General features: G+C 38.0%; 1 protein-coding gene across 12 annotated transcripts in view; it reads right to left on the bottom strand.

Moving 5' to 3' along the window:
- NAV3 (neuron navigator 3) overlaps nucleotides 1–24505 on the bottom strand; it is a 558174-nt gene that overhangs the window by 3815 nt on the left and 529854 nt on the right. For 10 of the 12 annotated variants that reach the window (XM_064509436.1, XM_026100313.2, XM_026100317.2 and 7 more), the window contains 15 exons: nucleotides 24254–24365; nucleotides 22796–22917; nucleotides 22174–22194; nucleotides 20843–21015; nucleotides 16961–17114; nucleotides 14360–14534; nucleotides 10776–10873; nucleotides 10047–10142; nucleotides 9582–9750; nucleotides 8668–8903; nucleotides 6574–6728; nucleotides 5556–5627; nucleotides 4914–5110; nucleotides 4142–4260; nucleotides 1133–1336 (listed from right to left, as the gene is read on the bottom strand). In XM_064509436.1, the coding sequence (XP_064365506.1) occupies nucleotides 1133–1336; nucleotides 4142–4260; nucleotides 4914–5110; nucleotides 5556–5627; nucleotides 6574–6728; nucleotides 8668–8903; nucleotides 9582–9750; nucleotides 10047–10142; nucleotides 10776–10873; nucleotides 14360–14534; nucleotides 16961–17114; nucleotides 20843–21015; nucleotides 22174–22194; nucleotides 22796–22917; nucleotides 24254–24365 (2103 nt within the window). The remainder of the gene's footprint in view (nucleotides 1–1132; nucleotides 1337–4141; nucleotides 4261–4913; nucleotides 5111–5555; nucleotides 5628–6573; nucleotides 6729–8667; nucleotides 8904–9581; nucleotides 9751–10046; nucleotides 10143–10775; nucleotides 10874–14359; nucleotides 14535–16960; nucleotides 17115–20842; nucleotides 21016–22173; nucleotides 22195–22795; nucleotides 22918–24253; nucleotides 24366–24505) is intronic. The other 2 variants (XM_026100316.2, XM_064509462.1) reach the window with 1 other exon arrangement.

Here is a 24505-nt window from a genome sequence, read left to right as displayed (position 1 = left end):
CCCGTTAGCTCCCCCGGGGGCAGGGACAAGCCCTACATGCAGAAGTTTCAAGCTTCTCGTAATTAGTCAAATACAGGCAGCTGTAAACAGCAAATAATCGCAGTGTGTAGGGAGCAAGGGTGACGGGCCACTGAATTCTTTAGCCTCCTAAGCATTTTCATATATTGCTTAGTGGAAGGTGATGCAGATGTGCTGGAAACCTGGCCAATATGCTTGCTGGCAGCCTGAATCACAGGGTCAGTCATCCCAGAGCCTTTGGACTGGGAGACAAGGGGTTAGATGAGCTGATTCCCTACACTTTTTCAGGATGCAAGGTCTGATTTGGGGGACTGAACACTTTGGCGGGGCTAAGGATTCATTTCCTGAGCACTCATGATATTTCAATGCTTTTTGCTCTGAGAAATTTCCTTTCCAAGGGCTTCCTGTATTCCAAAGGTAGTTCTCTAAAATGATATTATGAATCATGATAAAGACAGTCTATAGAGAAAGTACTATATAAGAACAGCAGTTCAAAATATGCAATTTGATATTCCACTACCAGAGGAGGCATTGGTAAATCCAAACGTCTGGGATCATATTTAAATAACACAATACATGGCATTTAGGGAAATCAACCTCTTATCTTTTAATGTCACCACACTTGCATTCCGTACACATTAAGACTGTTACACAGTCATTATTTATCTTAAAATGTTCTGAGAAATGGGAAGATGGCTGTCAAATTTGCATTTCCACTAAATTCTCTATGATAGACAAGTTAGATAATGTGAGTTCCTCATTTGCAGAATGTAGATGACAAATTGTCCAACCTGGAAAGATGTTTTTAGAATAAATCGATTAATAAATTGCTTAAGAGCAGTACTCAGACATTATCATGATGAAGACCATATACATTCCTGAGCAGATGGGAAATGCATACAATTTAAGGACACATTAACTTCACAGTGGTATCTGCCTTCGTGACAGATTTTACTTTCATTCCTATCCTTTTTTTTATAAATTTTAGTAAGATTCATTTTAAAAGACCACATTGGAACAGCTAAGCAGTACATTCTTTACTGCACACGGTACAATTTAATGTGTGGCAGCAAAGTACATACTGCAAAGCATTTTCCCAAAGTTTAAATCTTACCAAGGGATCCCCTTCTGTTTCACTTTGTGGGGCGTGCTTTGAGGTTGTTCCTTCTTTTGCTGATGCATAACCTTCGTACCCAACATCTTCTGGTCTTAACTGAAGCAATGATGGCCACTCATGCTGTAGAGATGCAGAGCTCCATGGATAGGTATCAGCTACCCATTTGGAGGGATCCTCCCAAGGTGCCCTCTTACCGTACATCTGTATTATGGATACAACACACACAAGTTTTTATCCTATGGAGTTTTCAGTACCAGTTGTAATAGCAGACAAAAAGTAATCAAACATATCTAAACCATTTTAGTAAATTGTTTGCTTCAAAAGTGCTCAGCACTCGGATACGATCAGATATTCAAGTGACCTCAGCTCCATTAGCGCTCCTTTAATACACAGAGTGGCTACAAGTTGAAAAGTACTCCATAACTAGTGATACTCACAGGCAACAGTGAGAGTTACAAGTTTTTGATACAACATGGAACAAAACCTTTAGGTAATTTGCTTAAGGCATATTAGTGAAAATTAACTCAGCTGTATCTAAAATATTCAAGTTAATTTCATTTTGTCTGAAGAGAATTGGGAAGTGCCAGTACAGATTGTTCTCTTCTCCTAGCAAAACTAGACCCAGAAGCAGACATCTGGTCCACAGCTTAAGTTCGAGATCTTTCACAAGGTTAAGAGAAGAAATTCATGAAAGCCAGGATTTCCCTACTGTGCAGCACAGCAAAGCTTACAAATCTGGGAGGGCAGAAGGAAGGAAGAGTGAGAACTTTCCAAGGAGGTCTGGCAGCTTCCTCACTAAAACATCATCCATCCATCCATCCCCCCGCCTCACTGATGTTCACAACCAACATGTTAACTGGGAGACCCTCAGTTGCTGCTTTACAAATTCCCTTCAGCTATGCTTTCTGCAATAAAAACGACATATTGGGCTTGGGAAGTGTTCACCAGCACTTTCTGTGATCTGACCCAGCTCAAACAGCCTCAGACAGTCCAAGTAGCAGCATAATATTGGCAGGGCATACACTTATGGAGCATTCAGATGGGCTGCACTCCTAACGATGAATAAAACAGTTAAGGATTTTAGTGCTAAAGCCACAGAAATAAGTTGTGCTTATCATTGCAACACCTGCTCCCAGGCACTTGCTGAATGCAGAGCTCCAGGTTAGGCAGCCAAGTTCCCTATATTATGCACAGGGATACTCAGGCTCCTTATGCACTTCACAGAGACTAGGCTGCTTAGCAGGGATCTGCCTAAATGAGCCAAGAGGAAATGTTTTTGCAGGGACGTAGAAAGCTAACTCCAGGCTGGAGGTAGCATTTCCTTCATTCTGGGATTAACAGAGATCAAATCTTTTCTGGAGATTGGGGCAAGGATTGTAGATTCTGGGTCTGACATATGAGTTTTCTAAGTACCAGGCTAGAAAGTCATTTTCCATGCTCCTCTGGATCTAGGAACATCTAATTATATCATACAAAAGATTTCTGTGTTATCATTAAAAATGTCGTTCTATGGAAGTCATCCAAAGCATCTAAAAATTGGAAAGGTTCATGAAACACTGTATTTTCTTCAGTCTGCTGCCATCTTCTGCTCTAGAATTGAACTTTTCATTTAAGTAGGTACCCTGTATATTTGGGAAAATATGAGCATGAAGAGTATCACTGGTTTTTTATAGCTGGTCCAAACAAGCACTGTTAATCTCACTGTGGCTGTTCTATCAGACATTTGGCAGTTTTTGGCACAAGATCTGAACACTCTCTAATTACCAGAGAGATGAGCAGTTTTAGGAAAGCATGAGATATTCAACAGGCAAGATTCTAAACCTCCATCTCGTCAGTATGTCACCATGTCAATACAAGGTGATAAAGAAATTGCAGTTGCTTACACAGTTCTTTGGTCCAGAACAATCCCCTCTGCACTGCCCAGTAATTTCTTTCAGTGTCATTAGAGTCATGTGTGGCACAAAACTGCCTTTCCACAATATATCTTTTCATAGGATTGCAGTGCATAAAAAGAAAGGAAAAGGGAGAAACCCTAACAGAAATTGGAAAAAAAGTCTGGATTAATTTCAAGATTTAGGTTTGCTCCAGAGATATGCAATGGTCCTAAATCTTTACCTACGTGGGACAACATACAGTGCTATCTATATACTGTAAAACTATTTGCAGCCCTCCTATTAAAGTAGAAGAAACCTTACTAGTGTGGTAATGCAGAATGTTAAGAGAATGGAAGTGCTGCTAACTCCTAGCTCTGGAGAGGACAGGATTGAGGAAAAACACAGCACTCTGAACTGACAGCAGTTATTCATGATGAGAATACAGCAGGGAGGAAACCTTAGCCCTGCAGGGAAAGGAGAGTGGAGAGACCAAAACTGGGGGAAATACAAGCAGTGGTGCAAGATACAAGGATAAAAAAGGGGACAGACTTGCAGCGTTTTCCAGGGCCAAAGAGCAAGTTATCTCTACCTGGTTAGATAAGGCCAGTAAACAAATCCTTTCTGCATGGTGAGCATGTGAGCTTGCTCACAAGCTTTCCTCCACATGCCTGTATGCCTATATATATACATATATATATACACATATATATATATAGAGAGAGAGAGAGGTGGGAGAGAATTAGGCAGACCAAAGCTCTTTTGTTACACAGTGTAGGGGCTGTTAGCTCTTCCACAGATAGGCTGAGGCTGCCTTCACTCAGGGAGGCAATAGGAGCTGTATTCAGCATTGCTGTGAACTCTGTTCAAATGGTGGAAAAAGAAGAACCTTCCAGCAGTCACGGAGGAGAAACTCTCTTCATAAAAATCTAAGATATGTTAGTGCTGGATAAAATAAAGTCAAATTATATACTGGGGTAAGAGCAAGTCAAAACAATCCAAAGCTGTTTTCCATAAACCTACTGCAACTTTTTTTCTTGTAAATACAATAGCACAACACTTGGATGCATTGCTTAAAACTATCTTGGAGAAAGCCTATGAAAGTAATACAAAATTTTGCTTTGAAGTGACTTACCTGAAGTCCCTCTCTCACAGCTTCCAGAAGATACGGTACTAGAGAATAGTTCCAGAGGTCCGTGAACCACACTCGGGAGCCATCAACATCCATAGGGCACGGGAGGAAAAGGCGGGGACCTGAGAAGTCAAGTTGTCTATTAAAAATACTGAACTGGTTGAGTACACTAAAAATAATCTTTACAGAATTAAAGAAAAATTAGTACTGGAGCAGACTCCAATGAAGAAAATGGTAATACGAGACTACAACTACTGAACTATATTTATATATATCTCCTATTATTAAAATGAACTAGTATCACTTTAGGCAATCCTAAGTAACACTGGCAAGTTTTACTGGCACAGTTAAAGTGTGATTTTTTTTGCTAAGACCTCAGGTATATGTACATCTCCCATCTGCTAATTTGCCAAACTGACAGACCTAGTGTTTTTATTGCTGTAATTATGCTGCAATATGAAAGCAGGAAAAAAATTAAACTTCGAAAACTTGATATTGAGGTCATTTTTGGTGTTGAATTTTTAAAATGATCATCATTTACTTAAAAGTCTTTAGCAACCAAGGCAGAAATACTACGAAATACATACTTTCTCATTAAACTACATTTTCTTTTCAATCTTGCTGGTAATACTAACCAGGCAAATTCCCCACAGTGATTTTGCATTTCCCATTGTAAACCACGACAGAATAAATTTTAAAAACCAAATGCAACCTTTACTAATCTCTGCTATGCTCAGCCTTCATCCTTATTTCAAAGCACTGGGCCAGGACTCACCAATGGTTACATCTGAAGAGCTGTGTGTTTCTAGGAAGCTGTTGAGATGATGCCATGTTTTTGGGATCCAGTCAATGATTTTGATGAGCTCATTATTGCGTATGTTCTTTTCTATTTCAGTCTCAATCAGTTTCCTTCTCAGATATCTGCCCAAGAAACCTTTAACAGGCTCTGTGTGGTTAGCACACAGCACCCACCTGGGAAGAAAGGATAAATGTCAGGTAGCAATGAATAGCAAATATACCATATCCTCTTGAACATACAGATGAAAATGATGTCACGAGCTCCTAAGGCTGGTGAACCAGCAAATATAAAACAGCTCTGATAAACCACCAGGTTATATTCTTTCCTTCTTGCGCACTGCTGCAACGCAATCACGATTACAGATTTCAGCCAGAATTCAAGACAGTGCTGAAGATAAATGGAAGACAACAACCGTAGCATCATGCTAAAGATACAGGAGAGGTATCTTGGTTTTTTCACCAGAAGGAAAAACACCATTCTGAGAGTTATCAATACAGGAGACTCACAGGAGCTGAACCACTTCACTGTGATGGATGTTTGCAGAACAGCTGGGCTGAGAAGAAGCAAGTTTGAGAGTTCTGTGCAAACACGGACAAAGTAAATACAGAGTGAAGGTACCTGAAATTGTGATGCAGCTCCAGATTTGGTGAAGAAGAAACTCCCTGGTTCATAGTTCCAATAATATAGGGACTGAAAAGAGAAAAGTAGCACATTCAAGTGGGAATTTTGTTGAGGGAAAACCCATTCACATAGTCAGAGAATATTTTTTATTCTTATCTGCACTAGGCCAACTTTGAAAAGAGAGCATAGATGTGTTTCAGTCTTAGATTTAAAGTATTTCTGAGCTAACCTCTTTCTGGTATGTTTATTCTTGCATGTTTCCCCTTTCTGCACATTTATAGTTTACTAGTACCCATCTGTAATAAAAAAATGAGGTAAACCTGTGCTTGTGTACCTCATTATTTTGTAGAAGGCTTAGAGTTTTAATTTCAGAAGCCAGCGCATTTCATGAGTAACACATACTATACAGCGATTTTATGAAGGGTAGTCTCTATGATGGAGCTTTTGCAGTAGAAATATCCTATTTAATAAGCCAGTGGACGTTTCCAGAAACCATTATTTTTATTCTTGCTTGGAAATAAAGGACAGTCAGCCAACTTCACATTTCTGCACTACTGTGGCTCACAGGAAAACTGTAGGAAATGCAAGTCCATCAGCTATACAGCTACTTCTGCACAGCATGTTTCATGGGTTCACACATATCCCAAATTCCACTATTATAAAGTGCATCTATTCTTACTCTCCCCTAACCTCTCCTCATGGAACTAATGAGCTTGTGTGACCTGACAGGGCAAAAGGAACAAGACCCTAATCCAGCCAAACATTTAAATCCATTCTTAAATTCAGTGCTACATTTATATCTCACTGAGATGCATGGGAGTCATATAAATAAAGTGAAGCAGACATATTAAGTATTTGGCTGAAGAAGGGGAAAATTATATAAGCACTTAAATTTAAGGACCTGCATAAGGGCTTTCCCAATCTAGCTTAAGGGGGTCTAAGGTTCCACCTGGACATTTTATTTTGCAAAACAGCAAAGAGCTTTTAACAGTTTGTTAAGGTGTGTGAAACCTACCATTTATTATATTTACAATTGAGGAAACCATTGAAGATGTCACTTAGTGAACTGATGTGGTGGAGGTTATCAAGAATTATGACCACAGGGAGGTCAGCACCATTGTTGTCAGCACTGCACTGCTCAGCAAGATTAGCTAGGTATTGTCGCAGATCCTTTAGCAGAATTAACAAAAAACAGAAAAGATTAGACCAATTAGACCATGTATGTAATTACAGTGGAAAAGATTTCCAGAAAGATAAAGAAGCTGTTACAGAGTTTCCCAACTGTGGATAATTCAGCTGGATCAGCACAGGCAGGGAGACCCGCTTCTTAGTTAGGGCTACACTGAAGTCATATGCTAGGAAAAAAAAAGGCACTAAACATAAGGCAAGAGACTGAAGCACACATACTCCTATTTGGTGGATACATTCCTCAGGAACCTGCTGATAAGATATCTTATCTTCAATGGGAAATAGACTGCAATAAGATATCCCATGAGATACTCATGTTAATTGTTGGGCCTCCAATTTTATGAATGCCACACTTATATATCAAAAACAACAAACTGTTACCCAATCTAGGCATGCTGAACTGCTTCCTCAGATATCTCCTTTCACCTCTCTCACTGAAAATCTGTTCAGTCTTTTGAGGATACTGTATCACACTTCTTCATAAAGTTCCTTGTGTAAACAGGTTTTTTTTTTTTTTTTTCCTGTCAGCTATCTGCCTGGCTGCCATTTAGTGCTGGAATAAAATAAAACTTTCTATAATCAAAACTTTTCATATTTTTATTGACACTTCCTTGCTCTTGAGGGTCTGGGCTGGTCAAGTTTTACAGCTGTATCCCTTGAGGTATCTAATTTTGTCAGTGTTGGGAACAATCGATATTGTGGACAATGTTGCTATTGTCACTTTACTTCAAGGATCAGTGATAGCAAAATCTTTTTTTCTTTAATGGGAAGATGTAATTTTTTTTTATTTCAAGAACACTTTTTGTTTGGCTTTCTATGATCAGGTACCTCTATGGGGAAAATTATGGGTTTCTTCCAAGGAATAGCACCATCTGTATTATTCAAGCACACTCTGCATTTGACAATGATTGATATATTTTTTCTTTTTTATTATAAACCCAGAAATTCTATGTAATCTTCATAGAAACAAGGAATAGGAATAACCCCCACACACAAACAATAAGCAATTTAGCAGCAACCCAAAGCTCTTTCTTCTGTGGGAAGAATTCCCTTATAAATGTGTATATGGTATAACAATAAAATATGAACAGTTTCCCTGCCAAACTAAATGGCATCACAAATCATCTGTATAAAGACACTGAAAAGAGGGGTTTTTACTGGAATGGTTCTCCCATCCCTTTGGGATCTGTATGTTCTTACCTTCTTATATTATGTTAACATTCATTATGCTCTGTGAAAAGCTGAAAGCCCTGAGCAAAACTTTTCATTTCCTGACCATCTCCCCGGGTACCAAGTCAGGAGAACACCCAATTTAGGATAACAGGTGAACAGTATTATCTGCAGGTAGCACAGTAGTCATGTTAGAAGCTTGATAATCTGGGCTAAGTAAGTAAATCACTCTGAATATGATACAATGCATGAGGTAATTTTAGCATGGTTGGATCCTGACTGATGCGCTCCAAAACTATGGCAGCAGCAGTATTTACACAGTATTTATACAGTGTCCATTAAGAAACTGAACCCAAGTTACTAGTTCAAAATCCTTATTCTCAAATCTCTGCCAACAAAAGGCTCTATTTTCACCACTAAAAAAGCCAGTTAGACCAGCATTGCTATATACCCAGTCTTTCTGACAAAGGAGTTAGACACTCTAAGAATGGCAGTTATGTGGGTATTTCATTCTGCATCTATCCTTAAGATGAGTTTCCTCAAGTGAACAAAAATTCAGGTTTCCTTCACAGTGCTTCAATGCTCTGTTTAGAACAGAGAGACTTGGTGTTCATTCCTCATGGGATTGGAGACTGAATCCTTGTAGGAAAGGATAAAAAATGAGCAACAAAACAGTGCGCCAATTAGTAGGATCTATGCTACAACCTCACTACAAATCAGGCAATAGGTTACCATTTCAATTGTAACTTACCTTGCTTGACTTGTGATCTACATTAAAAGTTGCAATTGCATCCTCAGTTTTTTTTCTGCCAGATTTAGTTATTATATATTCAGCCATCCTGTTAGCTAAATAGGTCTTTCCTGTGCCACTGGGTCCCGACAGAATAATTCTGCGATGCTCCATCAGTAAATTAAAGTACCGCTGGGTAATTGGCTTAGGAATTAATGTGTCAAACACAAAACTGTCCAAACTGTTTTCTTCCACTCCTGGAAACAAAAGAAAAGGAAAACGGCTTGTCTCCATCCTTGCTAGGGTAAGTTTAGTGCCTGATGATGTCTGTGCCATGCTGAAAGCAGGTAAGATACTTCTGCCTAAATCAAACTGCTATGTAGGTTTTCATTACTGTTGGAAATACTTCAGTCCTTCCACTGGGCCAAAAAATTAAACAGTGGCAGTGGCAGTGTGACTAGATGGGTGGGAAAAACGAAATCAAAGCAAATGCAAAGAGAAGGCTCAGTGAGGCAAAGACGTGTGTTTCAGACGCTACAGGCAATCACGATAGAAAAAGGTCAAAGTGACAGCCACAAGGATTACCAGTTGTCACATCAATACATGCACAGTTCTTTTGAAGGCCTCTCTCCCTTCCAATAGCAAATCCCTACAGCTTTTGAAATGTTTCAGTTTTCTCCTGTGGAACTGGGTTATGCATTAATTTTTCTGATCATAAGCTCCTTTTTTTCTTTGCTTCCTATTCAGAATTTTGTACTTTGCTGTGATTTGAGAGTCAGACAGAGAAGGAAAGGGATATTCTTGGATTTGCCCCAAAATGCCCCACTGTGGTAGGTGTCAGGCTACAGAAAGGTCAAGTGTAAAAGAAAATGACGGGATGGGGGAATGCAGTGAAGAACTATACAATATCTGCAAAAATATTCTTGTGGTTTTACCTTTCAAGTTCACAGTGATGATGTTATTATCTCCAACCAGATATCCACAAGGCAGCAGTTCAGGCACTTCTAGGCTATGGGCTCTAATTACATCCCCTATACAATAGCTAGCAATGCAGTCAGAGCTTAAACCCAGGCTGGTAGCTGGATCCACTCGGAAAATATATTCCTGAAATTATATGAAAACATAAGACATAAAAATAGATATGGTCATGGAATGAAAGTAATACAGGCACATACTTTGGTACAGATAAAGTCATATTTCCAGAAGATTCTTGGAGTCACATGCAATAGAGAACTGCCTATAATCATGAAAAAAGAACAACATTAAGAATAAAGTTTTAACAGAGGTGTCAGCTATAAGTCAAAAAACAGACTTAGCAAGACAAAAGAAAATATACAGAATTTTTCTAAAATGAGAAAAAATATTGAATTAATACTTGAGCTAATTTTTCAATGTCTTACCTTAAAGAGGCGTCTGATTACACCATCTAAAACATCCCATTTTGTTTTTCCGCTAACCCCAATTGATCCTATCAGATATGCATGTGGTTTTTGATCCTACAAAAACAGATATTTCACAAACTGGGCTAAAACAAAATTTACCAATAAGGAAAAATAATATTATGTAGAATGCTACAACTTTACTAATAATCTCTGAGATAGAAATAGGTAACAATAATATTACTGTGGTACATCTATATATGGAAGGAAACACAGCATCTTACTCTGCTCTTAGGTTGCATCTGTATTTAGAGAAAGCTGAATACAAATAAAATTTGCATTGTATTTATAATACGTTTGAAATATAAAACATGAAAACATGACAATGTGATTCCAAATGGATTACTTCAGCAGCATATTCATACTTGCACCCTTAGGGTCCAAGGCATACATCTAATTTATAACCACGTTTGAATGGAGATAGCAGGTCCCAGAATATCTCGCTACTAATTAAACTGAGAATTGGTAGTGTCTCAGCCATCACAAAGGCAGGAGGAGGCTACGTGACATTATTAGCATATATTATACTGATTGTATTAAACATATACAGATGACAGAGAAAGGAATTGCTATCTTTAGGGTATTTCTATTTAGTTCATGGCTGAAAATAGTGAAAGGACTTCAGCCACTATACTGCAGGATTTGCCAGAGCTATAATTCTGTGACTAGACCTTCGGATAATGAACGTACCTTGGCTCGACTATAGCCCTTGTTTATAGTGACTAAAATTTTCACGCTATGGCCTTCTTTGTGGAGTGCTCCATCTGTGACATCATCTAGCAAAATATCTACAATATAAGAAGAGAAGTGATTAACCTGACATATCACTTCAGTTATATCCACCTCACCAGTTCAATACTTGTTCAAAGGGTTTTTTGTTTAACAAGAAAGGCTGCTATCACAACACCTGGCAGCACATTGTTTGAACCTGTACTTATTCCTACTTCGCCTTTCCTGTTAGACATGAAAAAAGTAACAATTTGTCAGTTGTTTGAAGCGGTATTAATTAGAAGCTTTAGCCATGTAAAAATGAATTGGGGAACCCAAAAGAAATAAATTCTTGCATTACAATTTTGCTGTTGCTTTCCTTCTTGGAACATGGTCAAAATTACCTTATGTCCACAAGGTTGTTTAAAACCTAAATTAACTTTACACCTTTGGGCACTCACCATGCCCTCTAGAACACTATCAAGAGAAAAGCAACAAATCCTTGTGCTGTTATATTTGCTGCTCCATAAAATAGTATTTTAATTTCTCTTTCCAGCTGATATCTCTACCTTCTGTACACCACGTGGAAGCAGAGTCTTTTTTCCCTATAAAACAGTCCTAGAAGGAGAAATCATTAGAAAGCCAATTTGCATTCCTCCTGAAAAGGGGACTCTGCATTCAGCCATTCCTCTAGTTAAAGGTTTTAAATTTCTTGGAGGTAAAGAGCGATTCTGCTCTGCCCTGTGCCTCTGTTTCTAGACCTACCTCCTCCCTAACTCCTAAACAAGAGTGCAGAAGGGTATATTTCTTACTAAAGGCTAAGCCTGAGGCATTATTGCAAAGGATAAAATTGCTGTCTTCCTAGAGAGGTTTTCTCAAAGATTCTTCTGTTAGGCTTTCTAACTAAACATCAAGTTAGAAGAGATTTTGGATTTGCATTTTCTTCAAAGGCCCCCACAGTAAGTACCCACTGCCCTAAATCCTGCTCATTCTTATTGTGATGATTGAAGTAGTGCATTGACTTCATGTCACTGTCTGCGCAAGGTTGGATCTCACCCAAATTAAACTGAGGTGCCAGTAAGATTCAGTCACAGAAGTACTTGCTTAAAGCAAAAACTAAAAAGGCTTATGAATATGGCTTGAATGAATCTATTTAGAAATAAGTGAGTCTTCATGTACAAAGTCTGACAGCTTACGCCCTGACCTAGAAAGCAGATTCTGCCAGTTTTTTAAAATAGATCTAATCAAGAATCATTTTTGTTGCCAGCTTAAACAAACCTATGCCTATTTTGTTCCAGGCAGGCGGTTTTCCTGTGCCACCAACATGGGCTTTTTCACTTGACTTGTCTTGTATTTTGGCATATGTGACAAACCTTAGGAGTTTTGAAATGCCAGAGTTCCTCTGAGGCCAATCTAAAATGTCTCTGGTCCTCCTTTGAAATTTTTCAATCCCTAAATGACCCTCACACAACCTTTTAAATACATTTTTCTTTAAGTGTTTAGGAATGAGGAACCATTCTGTGTCTAGAAAAAAATTCCATCTACTACTGAGAGCTCTTCCTTTCACCAGTATCAGGGCTCAGAAGATGCCCAACTGAGCATTTCACCAGGGTGTTAACTGCTTTAATAACCTTCTGCCAGGCCTCATCCTTAGCTGCACTATGGAAATCCCAGCTCACTTTTGTCTGAGCCCTGGCACATTGCTTTCATTGGATTAGTACATACACAGTGTTGTACCGGCCCCTGTTTGCTGCGTCTTAATCCAGGGACTGGTTGCAGAATGGGTGTCTGTGATCACCGAACCCCTCCCAAGCCTGCGACTCACACCTCTCTGGAGCTGCAGGAGCTGATCCTGCCCTTAGGAAGCAGCAGTGAATAGCTTTGGTCATTTCCAGTTAATACTGCTCTGCTAGAAAGTGCCATGGAATTTTTAATATGATGGGCCAAGGCCCTCATTATCTTTCTCGGCTTAGTCTCCAGTCTGATTAACTTCTCCACATCTAAGGAACTTCGGTGTAATAGCACTTCAGCTGCCACAGAAATCCCCCAGGACTTGGTAGCAAGCTGTCACCCTTCCAAGTTTTCTGGCACTGCAATAAAATGATACTCACAATAATCAAAAATGTTGGATTCATATTTAAATGGAGTACAAATCCTCCACTCCTCATTAGGCACCCTTATTTCTTTAATTTCTTGTAACCAGAAGTAATTACTTTACATACTAGAAAACGTTTCAAACCAATAACACAGAAAATTATATAAAGCTTATATTATGTTTATTCCTATATTTAGACAGAGTTAGAGCCAAGAGACACAGTGCTAATAGCTGCTATTTATGAAAGGGTTTCTACGATTACCATTTTGAAAATAACACCTTTTTTTTTTTTTTTTTTTTAATGTGTGTGGATATGTGAGCATGAACCACAGTTAAACTTTTTCTCCCTGTGTTTGCAACACTTCAGTGTATACCAAGGCCTGATCCAGGCTCATCAATTCTAGAAGTTAAACCTGGAAAAATGTTGGCTGGAATGTAAATAAAAAATGTACCGATTTTCATATAAAATCTGATATTAGCCAGAAGAAATGTTCAAATACCCATATAATCAATGACTGGCAAGATCCTATGACTAACTGCCAACCCAAATTATAGTCAGGCAGTTTGGCACATTCCCAGCTGTACTCTTGCCTAGACTCTTTCAATAATTATTAACCACATTTTATTGCTTCCAGAGATTGCATTATACTTTCTACGGGGTCTACATTAAGGAGTGCTTCTTTGCTTTTGCTATGCTCATGGTTCTAACGTTAGAGACAGTACTTCTGTTTCTTGGCCACATTATCAAAACAAGTGTCAAAGGCTTATTATCATAAACTCTCTGGCATGGAAAATAACCAAAAGTTCATGTTCAGGATGTGGAGCAAAGTTCTGCATGCTTTCTCTCATTCACAGAAGACAATGGGAGTGCTTAATATGGGAACCAGGCAGTGTTTGGTTTCTGTGATAAAGGGTGATCTGATCCAACATAGCCTAACTAGCTATACTACACAAAAAAATATTGGGAGATAACACTAATTTAGACCATCTTCCTCCCCATCTTAAAATACGCAATGATATTAAGGGACCTAACCTAATGATAAAAAGTCTGTGAATTAAAAAGGGAAGTGTAATGTACTGTGCTCATATTTATGCCAATGGACAAGACAATATACTGACACAGTTCTCATGCAGACTACTAGATATTGTTCTTATCAAATAACCAGATAATCAAAAAAAACCAGATAATCAAAGAGTATTGTAAACTAGGGAGTCAAAGAGTATCATTGCTAGGAACTAAAGAAATAAAATGAACAAGCTGTTACTATTATTCAGATCCTTCTAAAAGTCACATTTTCAGAAATGACTGCCAATATTGTTCCTCACCGTCATTAGTGAATGAGTATCTGAAGTTCACATGAGCAATATGAGGTATTTTAAGTTTCAGACATGCCTTTTATATATAGCCTATTAAGAGGATGAAAAATAATAAATTATTACTGAGGCATGCAAGTACACAGAATATATTTACCTGATGTAACAGATTCTGTGATATTTAAATTGTTCAGAGAAAGCCCTAGTGATTGCCGTGATGAAGAAGATGATGTGCTGCTTGAAGACTCTGATGACGGCCGGGCAGGCTTTCCAGTATTACCAGTCTCTGCCTTTAAACGATCGTTTTCAGCTTTCAGTATCTCAATTTCATTCTGTACTCAAAAGAAACCAACATAAAAACACAGGAGGTTATTGTTTCAGAAAACCACTGGGGGTGGCTATTCAGGGGCTTGCTGTTCACAAGCAGGACTCAATTAGTTTAACAGCTCCACAGCAGTATGTGGCACTAGAGCAGAAGTATAAACACAATCAGCGAAAAAAGGATTGCCTTCACTTCTGAAATGAAGGAAAAAGCCCTACAATCTTGTTTTAACTTTTGCCTCAAGACAGTTACTAACCAACATCATCTTCAAGGCTCTGTGTTTATTGCACAGTTGGCTATGTTACACGTATGGGGAGAATTTTCCCAACTATCCCAATTTTAGAGTGGTATTTTTTATTGTCAAATATCTTAGGTAATAGTCAGCTAAGAAAGTTATTCCTACATTTTAGATATGTATTGACATATCTTCTAAAGTCACAGAAAATGACGACTGCCATTGAATGGACAATTTAAGCAATAACTTCACAGGGGAGCACTGAAATTAAAAATGGACAATTAGAAATTGATACTTTAACAGTTTCATAATCCTTCTTGATATCAGATAAGAGTTTTTGATCACTCAAACATGGGGTTGTTCACACAACAGCCAACAAAACCTCTTTGATGAAAACATACAGTGACAGATGAATCAGCACAGCTAGGAATTTTTTTTTAGCTAAATCCTCTGTGGTGCCAAGTGATCACTGAATGCAGAATAATAAAATTAAAACTTAGCCCAAGCCCAGCCCAGTACCAGCTAAATCTAGCTTTCAGTCGCTTCATGAAGCACAGTACAAAGCAACTGCTTATTCTTGCAGATGGTTTTGCACATCAAATTTAATTCCGCATTCACTAACACTCTGCTAAAAGTCCCATCCTTCTTTGAAGGCTGTTCAGCCACATCATACAAGTAAAAACATAAGGGATAGCATCACAAAAAAAAAGCAACTGCTACAGAATGATTAGATCATATAGGCAAAGGTGAGGAGAAAGTGAAAGGAAAGGGATAAGCCCGCAAAATACTGACAGAATGTAATAGTGAACGCACCAGTTTAGTCTTAGGTTCAAATCAGGAATAGAGTTATGGTGAAACAAGTCATGTGATATCAATCTAGTCCATGACATAAGTTGATTAGTTACACAATTTTCAGCAGTTTTCCATTCAGCTGAGCTTTAGATTTTTAAGGTGCTTTGAATATACACAGTGTTCACATACCTTTCCCACCAATCCCACTTTTTCCTCTTCCCAGTCCCCATCAGTTCTGCAAAATGCCACAGAGTTTGGAGACTCCAAGGACTCTCCATCCCTTTCCTATAAGCCTTCACATCCTGTTCTCCACTACTGCAAGTAACTATATTCTACTCTTATGTCCAGACAGGTGAGTAGTTTTCTGCATACTGCTTGTCTGGAAGATCTGTTAACCAAAGGTAAACTAAACCCATTAATTAGGCATTATCTGTCATTGGTAAATCTCTCTACATTTTATCCTGCTTTTCACTTACCACTTATTCTTTAATTATTCTCATCTCCAATATTTGCTAAAAAACACTTACAATTACTGCGATCAGAAAAATATAGATATATAATATCCAGGTAATAGTATCTTCCTTTTTGCAAAAAAAGCACTACATTAGCTGTTCTCCCTTCATACAGTACCATTTATAACTTGATGGATTAAAACTATTTGCCAGTGGCTTTGTAATTGTCCTGTAGCTACTTCTTCCTTAACTCTACAGGACCTATGTCATACTCATCAGATCTGTGTGGATATTGTGGATACCTCTGGACACCCCACATGACACTAGACACGTGTCGGCAACAGAACTGAGTCACATGAAGCTCCGTGCTGCGCTGAAGATCACTGTCCTTTTTTCCGCACCCTTTCATCCAGGTGAAAGGGAAACTTGTTTGATAAAAATGTGTTCAGGAAGGATGTGGAAAAGTGTCAAAAGTAATAAGGAGTGAAATTTTAGCCATGCTGGATACAATAATTTAGTCTAGTTTTACCTACTTTGCTTCTGCAGGCTATGGCTGCGTTAGAAATCAGAAGTGAAGATCGAGTATGCACATATTCCCCCACACACACTCCGCCCAAGTAATGAAAGCTCTGTAGAAATCACTTTGTGATCTGCTTGTCTGTCATGTTGCTTTCCCCAGTCAGAGGATTTTGATTACAAATATTCTATGGGCAAGGATTATGTCTTCTTTCATGTCTTTTAAATACATTTTGGTTGTTCATATATAAATGCTAAGAATATCATTTTATTATTATAAGGTGAACACTTACCATACCCATCTTTTTGAAGCACTGTCAATCTGTTGCTTTACTTTGTATCGATACTTTTTGGGTATCTGAAACAAAGCACTGGGCGAGGAAATACACCAAGCACACTTTAGGTGTGCACCCCTGTCATCACTTAGGCTACTGTACTGACCTGCATGCGGTTCATGGCTTCCCGAATCTGATCCAAATGGTGGGCAGAGCTGAGGGCTTCAAGACGAATGTCTGTTAATTTTAGCTCTTTCTCCCTCAGCTCACTCTTTAGCTGAAGAATAATTTCAGCCTCTGCCTCTGTGCACTCACAGATCCTAAAGAAGAGCAGCAAACAGGCAGGAGATTAAAGGAAGGTTCTCTCCCTGAAGCAGTGTCATTACCAAATATCAAAGTGCAGAGAATGCTTGCTGCTGGTGAAACCTATCAGTGAAGAGAGAATCTTATCAAAGAAACATGAAAAGGCTCAAAGTGCAAATTAAAAATGGAAAAAAAAACTTGTCCGGATGAAATGATCAGCTTTCTTTGTATCTTTCCAGTTTACTAAGATAGTTCCCTATGGTGAAAAAAAGTTGTTAAAAAAACTTTTTAAGATTTTCTATCAAGTATGTATCATCCATTGTCTTTAATTTGATTTTATTTCTGCATCATTTCTTTGGTGCAAAGGTTACAATTTTCCTAAGTATCAATAGTCAGAACAGAAGTACACTGATCAAATTACACTACAGACATTTATTATCGGTTTGGCACCAACAGTTTTCTTTGTTTTGCACAGTACACAAAGAGACAGTCCCTGACCTTATGATCTAAAAAATTTTAATCTTTAAAGGTGTTGATTGGTAATGGTTGACAATTTTGCCTATAGCTTGTCATTTGGTAATGTACAGTGCCTGAAATTACAGTTTTTTTCCTTAAAGAAGAGATTAAATGTAACTACCACGTGATTATTTTTCATAAGCATTAATTTTAAGGGAATAACCCTTCATATTGTGAGAAAAGATGGAAACGTGACCAGCCTAAGGATCCAGCAAGTGTCCAGTTCTCATGTCAGATTCTGTCTTGCCTCTAAATGTCATAATCAGGCTTAGATCTGTTACATAGCACAGAACCAGTAGAAAACAGAACACTGAGTTTTGGATACCTCGTTACACTAATCAATATTTTCAGCCAATTCACTAAATGTTATTTGCTTTTTATTACTGTCACTATAAATACTTAATGTTTGCAGAAAAATTTAAATATGAAAAACATTTTGTAGTAATAAGTATTATTATTATGATTGTTACTACTAATGTACAAACAAGAAACAGAAGTCAGCTTTTAATTGCCAGAATGCATGCAAATGCATTTTCGGAAAGAAAAATGCAACACTTTTCAGGTCAGCAGTTGGGAGATACAATTCCATGCCCCACACTCAATTTTACCAGGATCTATGCTTGTAGATCACGTGACCGTTTTGTCTTTTCTTTGGTGCCCAGACTAGAGATGACCTGCACACACACGTATTGGACGGATGCAAGTGGAAGAAAGTAAAAGGCAATGGTTTAGAACATGAAACTCAGATCAAGGAAAATATAAAGAAACCATAAGTGAAGGGAAGATGATGAAGTTCATGGTAAATAAAAAGTATGGCAAATTGAAGAAGGAAAATAATGAGTATCATTTATAACATGCACAATATTTTTAATGTGAGCAAAAAATGAATAAAGGCATATATACTAGGATTTTTTCTAAATATTATGATATAATTCTTGCTTTGAAGTGCCCATGCCTACACTAACCAAATAAGAAATGAGGTATTAGGAAGAGGAACAAAATGAAATTTTATTTACTTGCATATGTTATCTCAGACAACAACTTGGACAGCTGGAAAGCCATGTATGTATTTGTTGGCTATTTTCTTTTTGACATTTTTGCAAAAGTACATTTTGAGGAGAGATGGAGAAAAAGATCCTGACAAGCAAGCTTTAAAGATAACAGTGAAGCAGAAAACAAGGCTATGGTTCTGGAAGAAGCAGTCAGAAGCTGTCTAGACTGGTAACATAAGCAGATGGAAACAGAATGTATGAATCAAATTATCTTTTGAATATTCCTGGTCTCTTCAACACTCAGCTCCTACAATTGTAAAATAACGTAAGTTCAGACTGCATCAAAAGCAAGAAAAATAAAAAGGTAAGTTAGCATTTCTGAGCTGTCACAGAAAGAAGTTCAGAAACCTGATCAGACTCAAGACAAAGTTTTAAAGTGAGTGGTTAGAAAAACAGATTTTTACCTTCTGTTATAATCTCAGGATTTGTAAATCAGTAGGTTGCTTTGGGTAAAGGGAGCTGAGTCATGATCTTTGCACAGAGGCTGGTGACAGTTATGAGAAGTCCTGAAGGTAAAGGAAGGTTAAGTGATGCAATGGAAAACAGAGTCTTCCAAAGTAAGCAATGTTATCAGTATAACAGATGAAGAAATTAATCTAAATAAATATATTTTATGTGATCTCCCTGCAAAAGGGAAGGAGCCTATGTCATTCTGTGTAGAAAGGTCACAATTATAAAAGTGAGATCAGAAAGGTCAGTATTTATAAATGTTATGGAGGAAAAACTAAAAGGCTGTGAACTGGACAGAATTAGGAAGTTAAGATTCAGAGACCAAAATAGGCATGCAAAGAGTTTGGGATAAAAGACTAGACATGCAGTTTGCCTTTCATAAATTCAAGACAATACCAATACATCTAGAGTGCACATCAAAGAGGAAAAGAAGAAGGGTTGGATGGAAGGAAACAGTTTAAGGTTATGGAAGTAAATCTATGAATCAGAAGTGGTAACAGATTAACTGAAACTACTTGCGTAAAAAAGTTTTTTGAGGAAGTGTGTTCTGTTTAGGATCAGTATGATTAAAAGCAGTAACAAGATGGTGATTTCTATTAAAGCTTTTACTACTGATCTTGAAGTTGATGACAAATGAGACTCAAGGTTCCTAAACATGTAGAAACTCTCTCTACAGCACACATACACCTGAAACCATAATAGTGTGAGCTTCCTATAAAACACCCAATAAAACTAGAGACTCAGATGACATATTCCTTACTAGTCTGCATAGAATGTGTGGAAAGAAAAACACTGTGGAGGGGTTTCTCTGGGGGGAGTATTTGCCAGCAAACTCATGTAGCTGGTAATAAAAATCATTAGAGTCTATAAAAGATTAAAGATAAAAGGCACCTACACCTCAGCAATCAGTCGCTAGACTAGAATTTGCTGGACACTTAAGGAAAAACAGTTGTGACCTGATTATTCTTAAATAAGACAAGGAAAGCAAGGCAGGCTCCAGTAGCTAATTTCCCCAAACTGGAAAAAGTTACAAGTTTACCAGAATGAAAGAACTGCATAAAGAATATGAATGGGACCTGGGAATTCCATAAGAAGACTGTATTAGATATCAAAAAGCAACGACTTCATAATGAAGAAATTAGATAGTCTTTTGTTAATGACTGATTCTGGCCCTGACACAATAAAGTGTTGATCTGATAAAATTAACAAGTAAATTCCTGCAATAAATTCTAAACAACAAAAAAGAGGTGAAATAGATAAATAGTATATAAATTAATAGTTATGAAATATAGAAAGTAATAACAGAAGGGATGAACATCTGGGAAAAATTCATAGCTAGCAGGAAAATAAAAAGACATTTTTTAGTATGTCATGAAGAAAAGAAACTATAGTATTTGCCCTTTAGTAAGTGGAAATTATAAAGTAGTTAACATTGCAGGAAAAGCAGAACATAAGTATTTTGGATATGCATTTGGAAAGAAGTTTGTACCACTAGATATTCTGGGTAAAGGCTGTGAAAGGAAGACACAACTGTCCTAAGAAATAGCTGCTGGAAAAGTAGTGTCTAAATAGGAACAAAGCTCTTTAGAGAACTGGCAGATGGATGGAGCAAAGGATTAAAAGATCCTGTTGGCAATGGTTTCTGAAATGCAACTGGCCATGCTTGAGGAGGTCTTTTCCACAGTCCTGCCATTTGGTAGGAAAGGTTTGTGAGGGCAGAGACTTACGCAGATGTTGACTGCGATGGTTTCATTGATGGTGCCCCGCACTCTGCTGAGCTGTGGGGCAGTTTGGGTGATGAAGGGAGAGAGGAGTCCGTCAGCTCTTCTATGTCGGAGTGTGAGGAAGGAGGCTTGGTGGACTTCTTCTTTCCAAAGGCCTGTTTGAAAGAGCTTCTTAGCTGGAAAACAAACACAGAGCAGTATTATTTTCCTCCTCTCAGCAATTTTTGTGCAGCTCATGTTTTGAAGAGTTAGTTTGCAGATGCCATCCTAGCCACTGCCTGAGGTCAGTATACAGAAGCAGGGTATTAACATATGCAACACAGTATCTCTAAAAACATGATACGGTGTTTTGTTTGATTTTATTAATCCAGCGCAGCGCAAACTTAATGCTACTGAAGAAGTGCAGGACTGAGCGGTATGGCGATGGGAGAGGGGTGCTCATTTAAAACCATTAATCCTCTGTGGAATCCCATTCCCATGGCATTCCCTTCAAGGTGGCTGGCTTTAAATAACCACTTTGCGTCTAGGTACAGGCAGACACTGCTGTTATTAAATGCTAAAAGACAAGTCCAATTTACTGGGTTTGCCAGTTTTCTTTTCTGTTAAAAATTTGCACGGCCAAACTATTCAAATGCTATAGTTTGGATCACAAGCAAGAGGATTTAAGCTGGGATGTGAGGTTTGCTTTATTGTACTGCTGAGAAGAATGTTAGCTGAAAGGTATATATTTTTTGCTGCAGTTTCCTTTAGAGTAGTAAGTTCTCCGAACGTACAAGCATTGCCTTTTCCCTCTAGAAGCTCTTACCCAGTAGTGAAAAGGGACAGAATAGCCAAAGAGCCATTTATTTCAGGAGCCAACTGTTTTGTTTGCAGTGAATTTTAACTAACCCATTCTTTGATACCTTTGTCTACATATGGAAGTTGTTCGTATTAGGAAAATGTGTTTGTTTTTGGTTTTTGTTTTCAGAAAGTTGTTCTGATTAAAATTGTATAGAACTCAATGACAAACCGATTCCCCTATAAAAAATGAGGTACTCAAACGTTTTATTTCCATGGTATAATTGCAGAGTGGGGAGTGTGACCAGTGATCAGAAAAACATTATTTAAGTCCTTTCCAGCTCATGATATCTAACAAGAAAGAAATGGATTTTGGCTACACTCCCCCTTTCTATAGTCTAAACTTTGAGATTAAAATGAATAGAGACAAACTGAGAAGACATACAGGATAATCTGTTTTTAGAAGGTATAAAAGCCTACTGCCAAAATAAATAGCAATCATGCCAAGATAGGGTTCTTTATAGATGCATGCCAAATTTTCCATGGTTTATATTCACCTCACTTCCTCTAGAGTTCACCTTGCAGAAACATGAAAGAGTGTGGAATTACAAATCAAGGGAATGAAGGCTGATCAGTATTTTAAAACAAATGTTTATGCAGGTAATATTTTTAAAACAACAAAAACATTTTCTGATTATTTATCAAAAGTATTTGATTAAACCCTTAGCACTATCTGGTATTTGTGTGTTCCAGTTGAGAAGCATCTTAATTTCTTTAAACACCACATTATTTTTACATGAATATTCTTAGCAGATTTCAGCTCCCTTCATTGCTGGGTGACATATTTGAGTCAAGCCTTTGAATCAATCTGCTACTAAGGAAAAATAGAACAGGGTTTCACTGTGGCCCAGAGATGTTTTTGGTCATAGCAGCTATTGTTAAGGTCATTTTTAAGGGCTTTTTTTCTAATGATCTTGACTTACGCAAATAATTCCCCATTGGTATTCAACAATTTTTAGTTTGCTGGTAGTGTCACAATATGAGTACAAGTGAATTGCTTCATATCGTATCCATCTGGCCCCACAGGAATATCGTTGATGAAATCAGCCATTATGTTACTCAGGCACTAGGAAACAACATAATAGTTGAAACATAGGTATAAACCCGCTGAGCACTTACCCAGTTTTTCTTTTTCTTTTTCTTGGAGTCAGCATCATTACTGCTGCCAATGCTTGAATGGCTTGTAGCACTGTTGATGCTGGAAACGCTTTCTGAAGAATGTTGCCGCCTTATACGTAAATCTGAAGAAAAGAAAATACTGTGAAAGCCATCTGTCCATGTGATACAGCCTCTGCTTCAATATAAAATCATTCTTGTATTTATGCAGCGTCCTCCTCTTCAAAGGGAGCCTAAACACACGTAAACGGCATTGATCCTTACAGTGGCATGGATTCAAGCTATTTCAGCCTGTGAGGCACCACATGGGAGTCAACGGGGATGTATACAATCATGCTCACACTTCTGTGCTTCTCTGAACTGGGGTCTTATTGACACGAAGGCAATGACTCCGCACAGCAATCCATGCAGGCATAACCTTATAGCTAAGCAGTTTCTGTTACAGATGGATTACTTGAACTATTACCATTCCATCTGCTACTTAAACAGTTCTTTTACTGAAGCCTATAGGCACTACTTTACTCGTAGCAGGCCTAATCAGAGTTCAGATGCTACTTTCTAATGTACTGTGATGGAAATAGGCAGGCAGGAGTTCATTAAAAAGGAATGAAATAATAAAATAACCAAAAAGTGGAGAATATTAGAAATGGTTGGTGAGGCTTTTGAGTTTCAAATTCTTAAAAGTCTCTAATAGCTATATCATAATCAGTGGAAAATATTCGTGCAGAATACAACCACTAATACCAAGGGAAATTACTTTTTAGACTATTTTTTACTTCCTAGAAGTTAGCTTTGCTATACTCAAGCCATGCAATGAAATGACCTTAGGGCAAACATCCTATTTAAATAATGACCTCTTTAAAGAAAGATCAATGACACTCTCAAAAATGAGTGCTGCTATCATTTTTCTTCCTCAAGTAATTCCTTTGCTGTTGCTTATCAACAGGCATTTTTGAAGTATGTATTTATTATGTGACGTCTGCCTAACTGCAATGACAAATTAATTCAGCATATGGAATTTAAAATGTCTGCTTTCCTCCACTGATTTGGCACCTCTAGAATAAACAGAGTTGTTGTCAGCCCAGCTCTTGCTAACGAGTACAATAATTTTCAGAGCTACATCTTGCTCTGGATTTCCAGTTTATATCCATGCGTCATCATAGCACTTCACTACTGCCTGGGACCTACTTCAATATACAACTGCAGCAACAGGGTTAACTCTGGATACCCAGTGACTGACTCCGGGCCACACAGGTCTGAGAAGATGCGGCTCCAGGAACTCTATGGCAAATAGGAAGGGCAAGCAAGTTTCCCAGCTCTGCAAACACTACAAGTATGCTTAACATTGACTCCAGAATGCACTTGCCCTTGCAACAGAGTCCCCAAAATAACAGGAAAGGAGTGACTTAGCTCTTCTCTGGGGAGAAGCTCTGTATTTATTTAATAATGACAAAAACATACCTTTGTGGGTATGATCAGGACCGTTCAAGGCTCCCTGAATAGCAGCTTGTGCAGCAGAATTCTGCGCTTTCAGCATTTCAATGGTTTCCCGTAACTCTATAAGCTCAGATTCCTGTGGGAAAAGCAAAGAGAGCTTCAAAATATATGGCAGAAGAACAATGTTTGGCTAAGCTAAAAAAAGGGACAAGATAACAGTGGTCAAACTGAAGCCAATGGAATTGTTTGGGTGAAAGTAAAGCAACACTAATTTCA

Source organism: Dromaius novaehollandiae, chromosome 1, assembly GCF_036370855.1.
Source record: "Dromaius novaehollandiae isolate bDroNov1 chromosome 1, bDroNov1.hap1, whole genome shotgun sequence".
NCBI classification, from domain to species: domain Eukaryota; kingdom Metazoa; phylum Chordata; class Aves; order Casuariiformes; family Dromaiidae; genus Dromaius; species Dromaius novaehollandiae.
The sequence above is the reverse complement of the archived record's forward strand: the minus strand, read 5'-3'. Positions and strand labels throughout refer to the sequence as shown.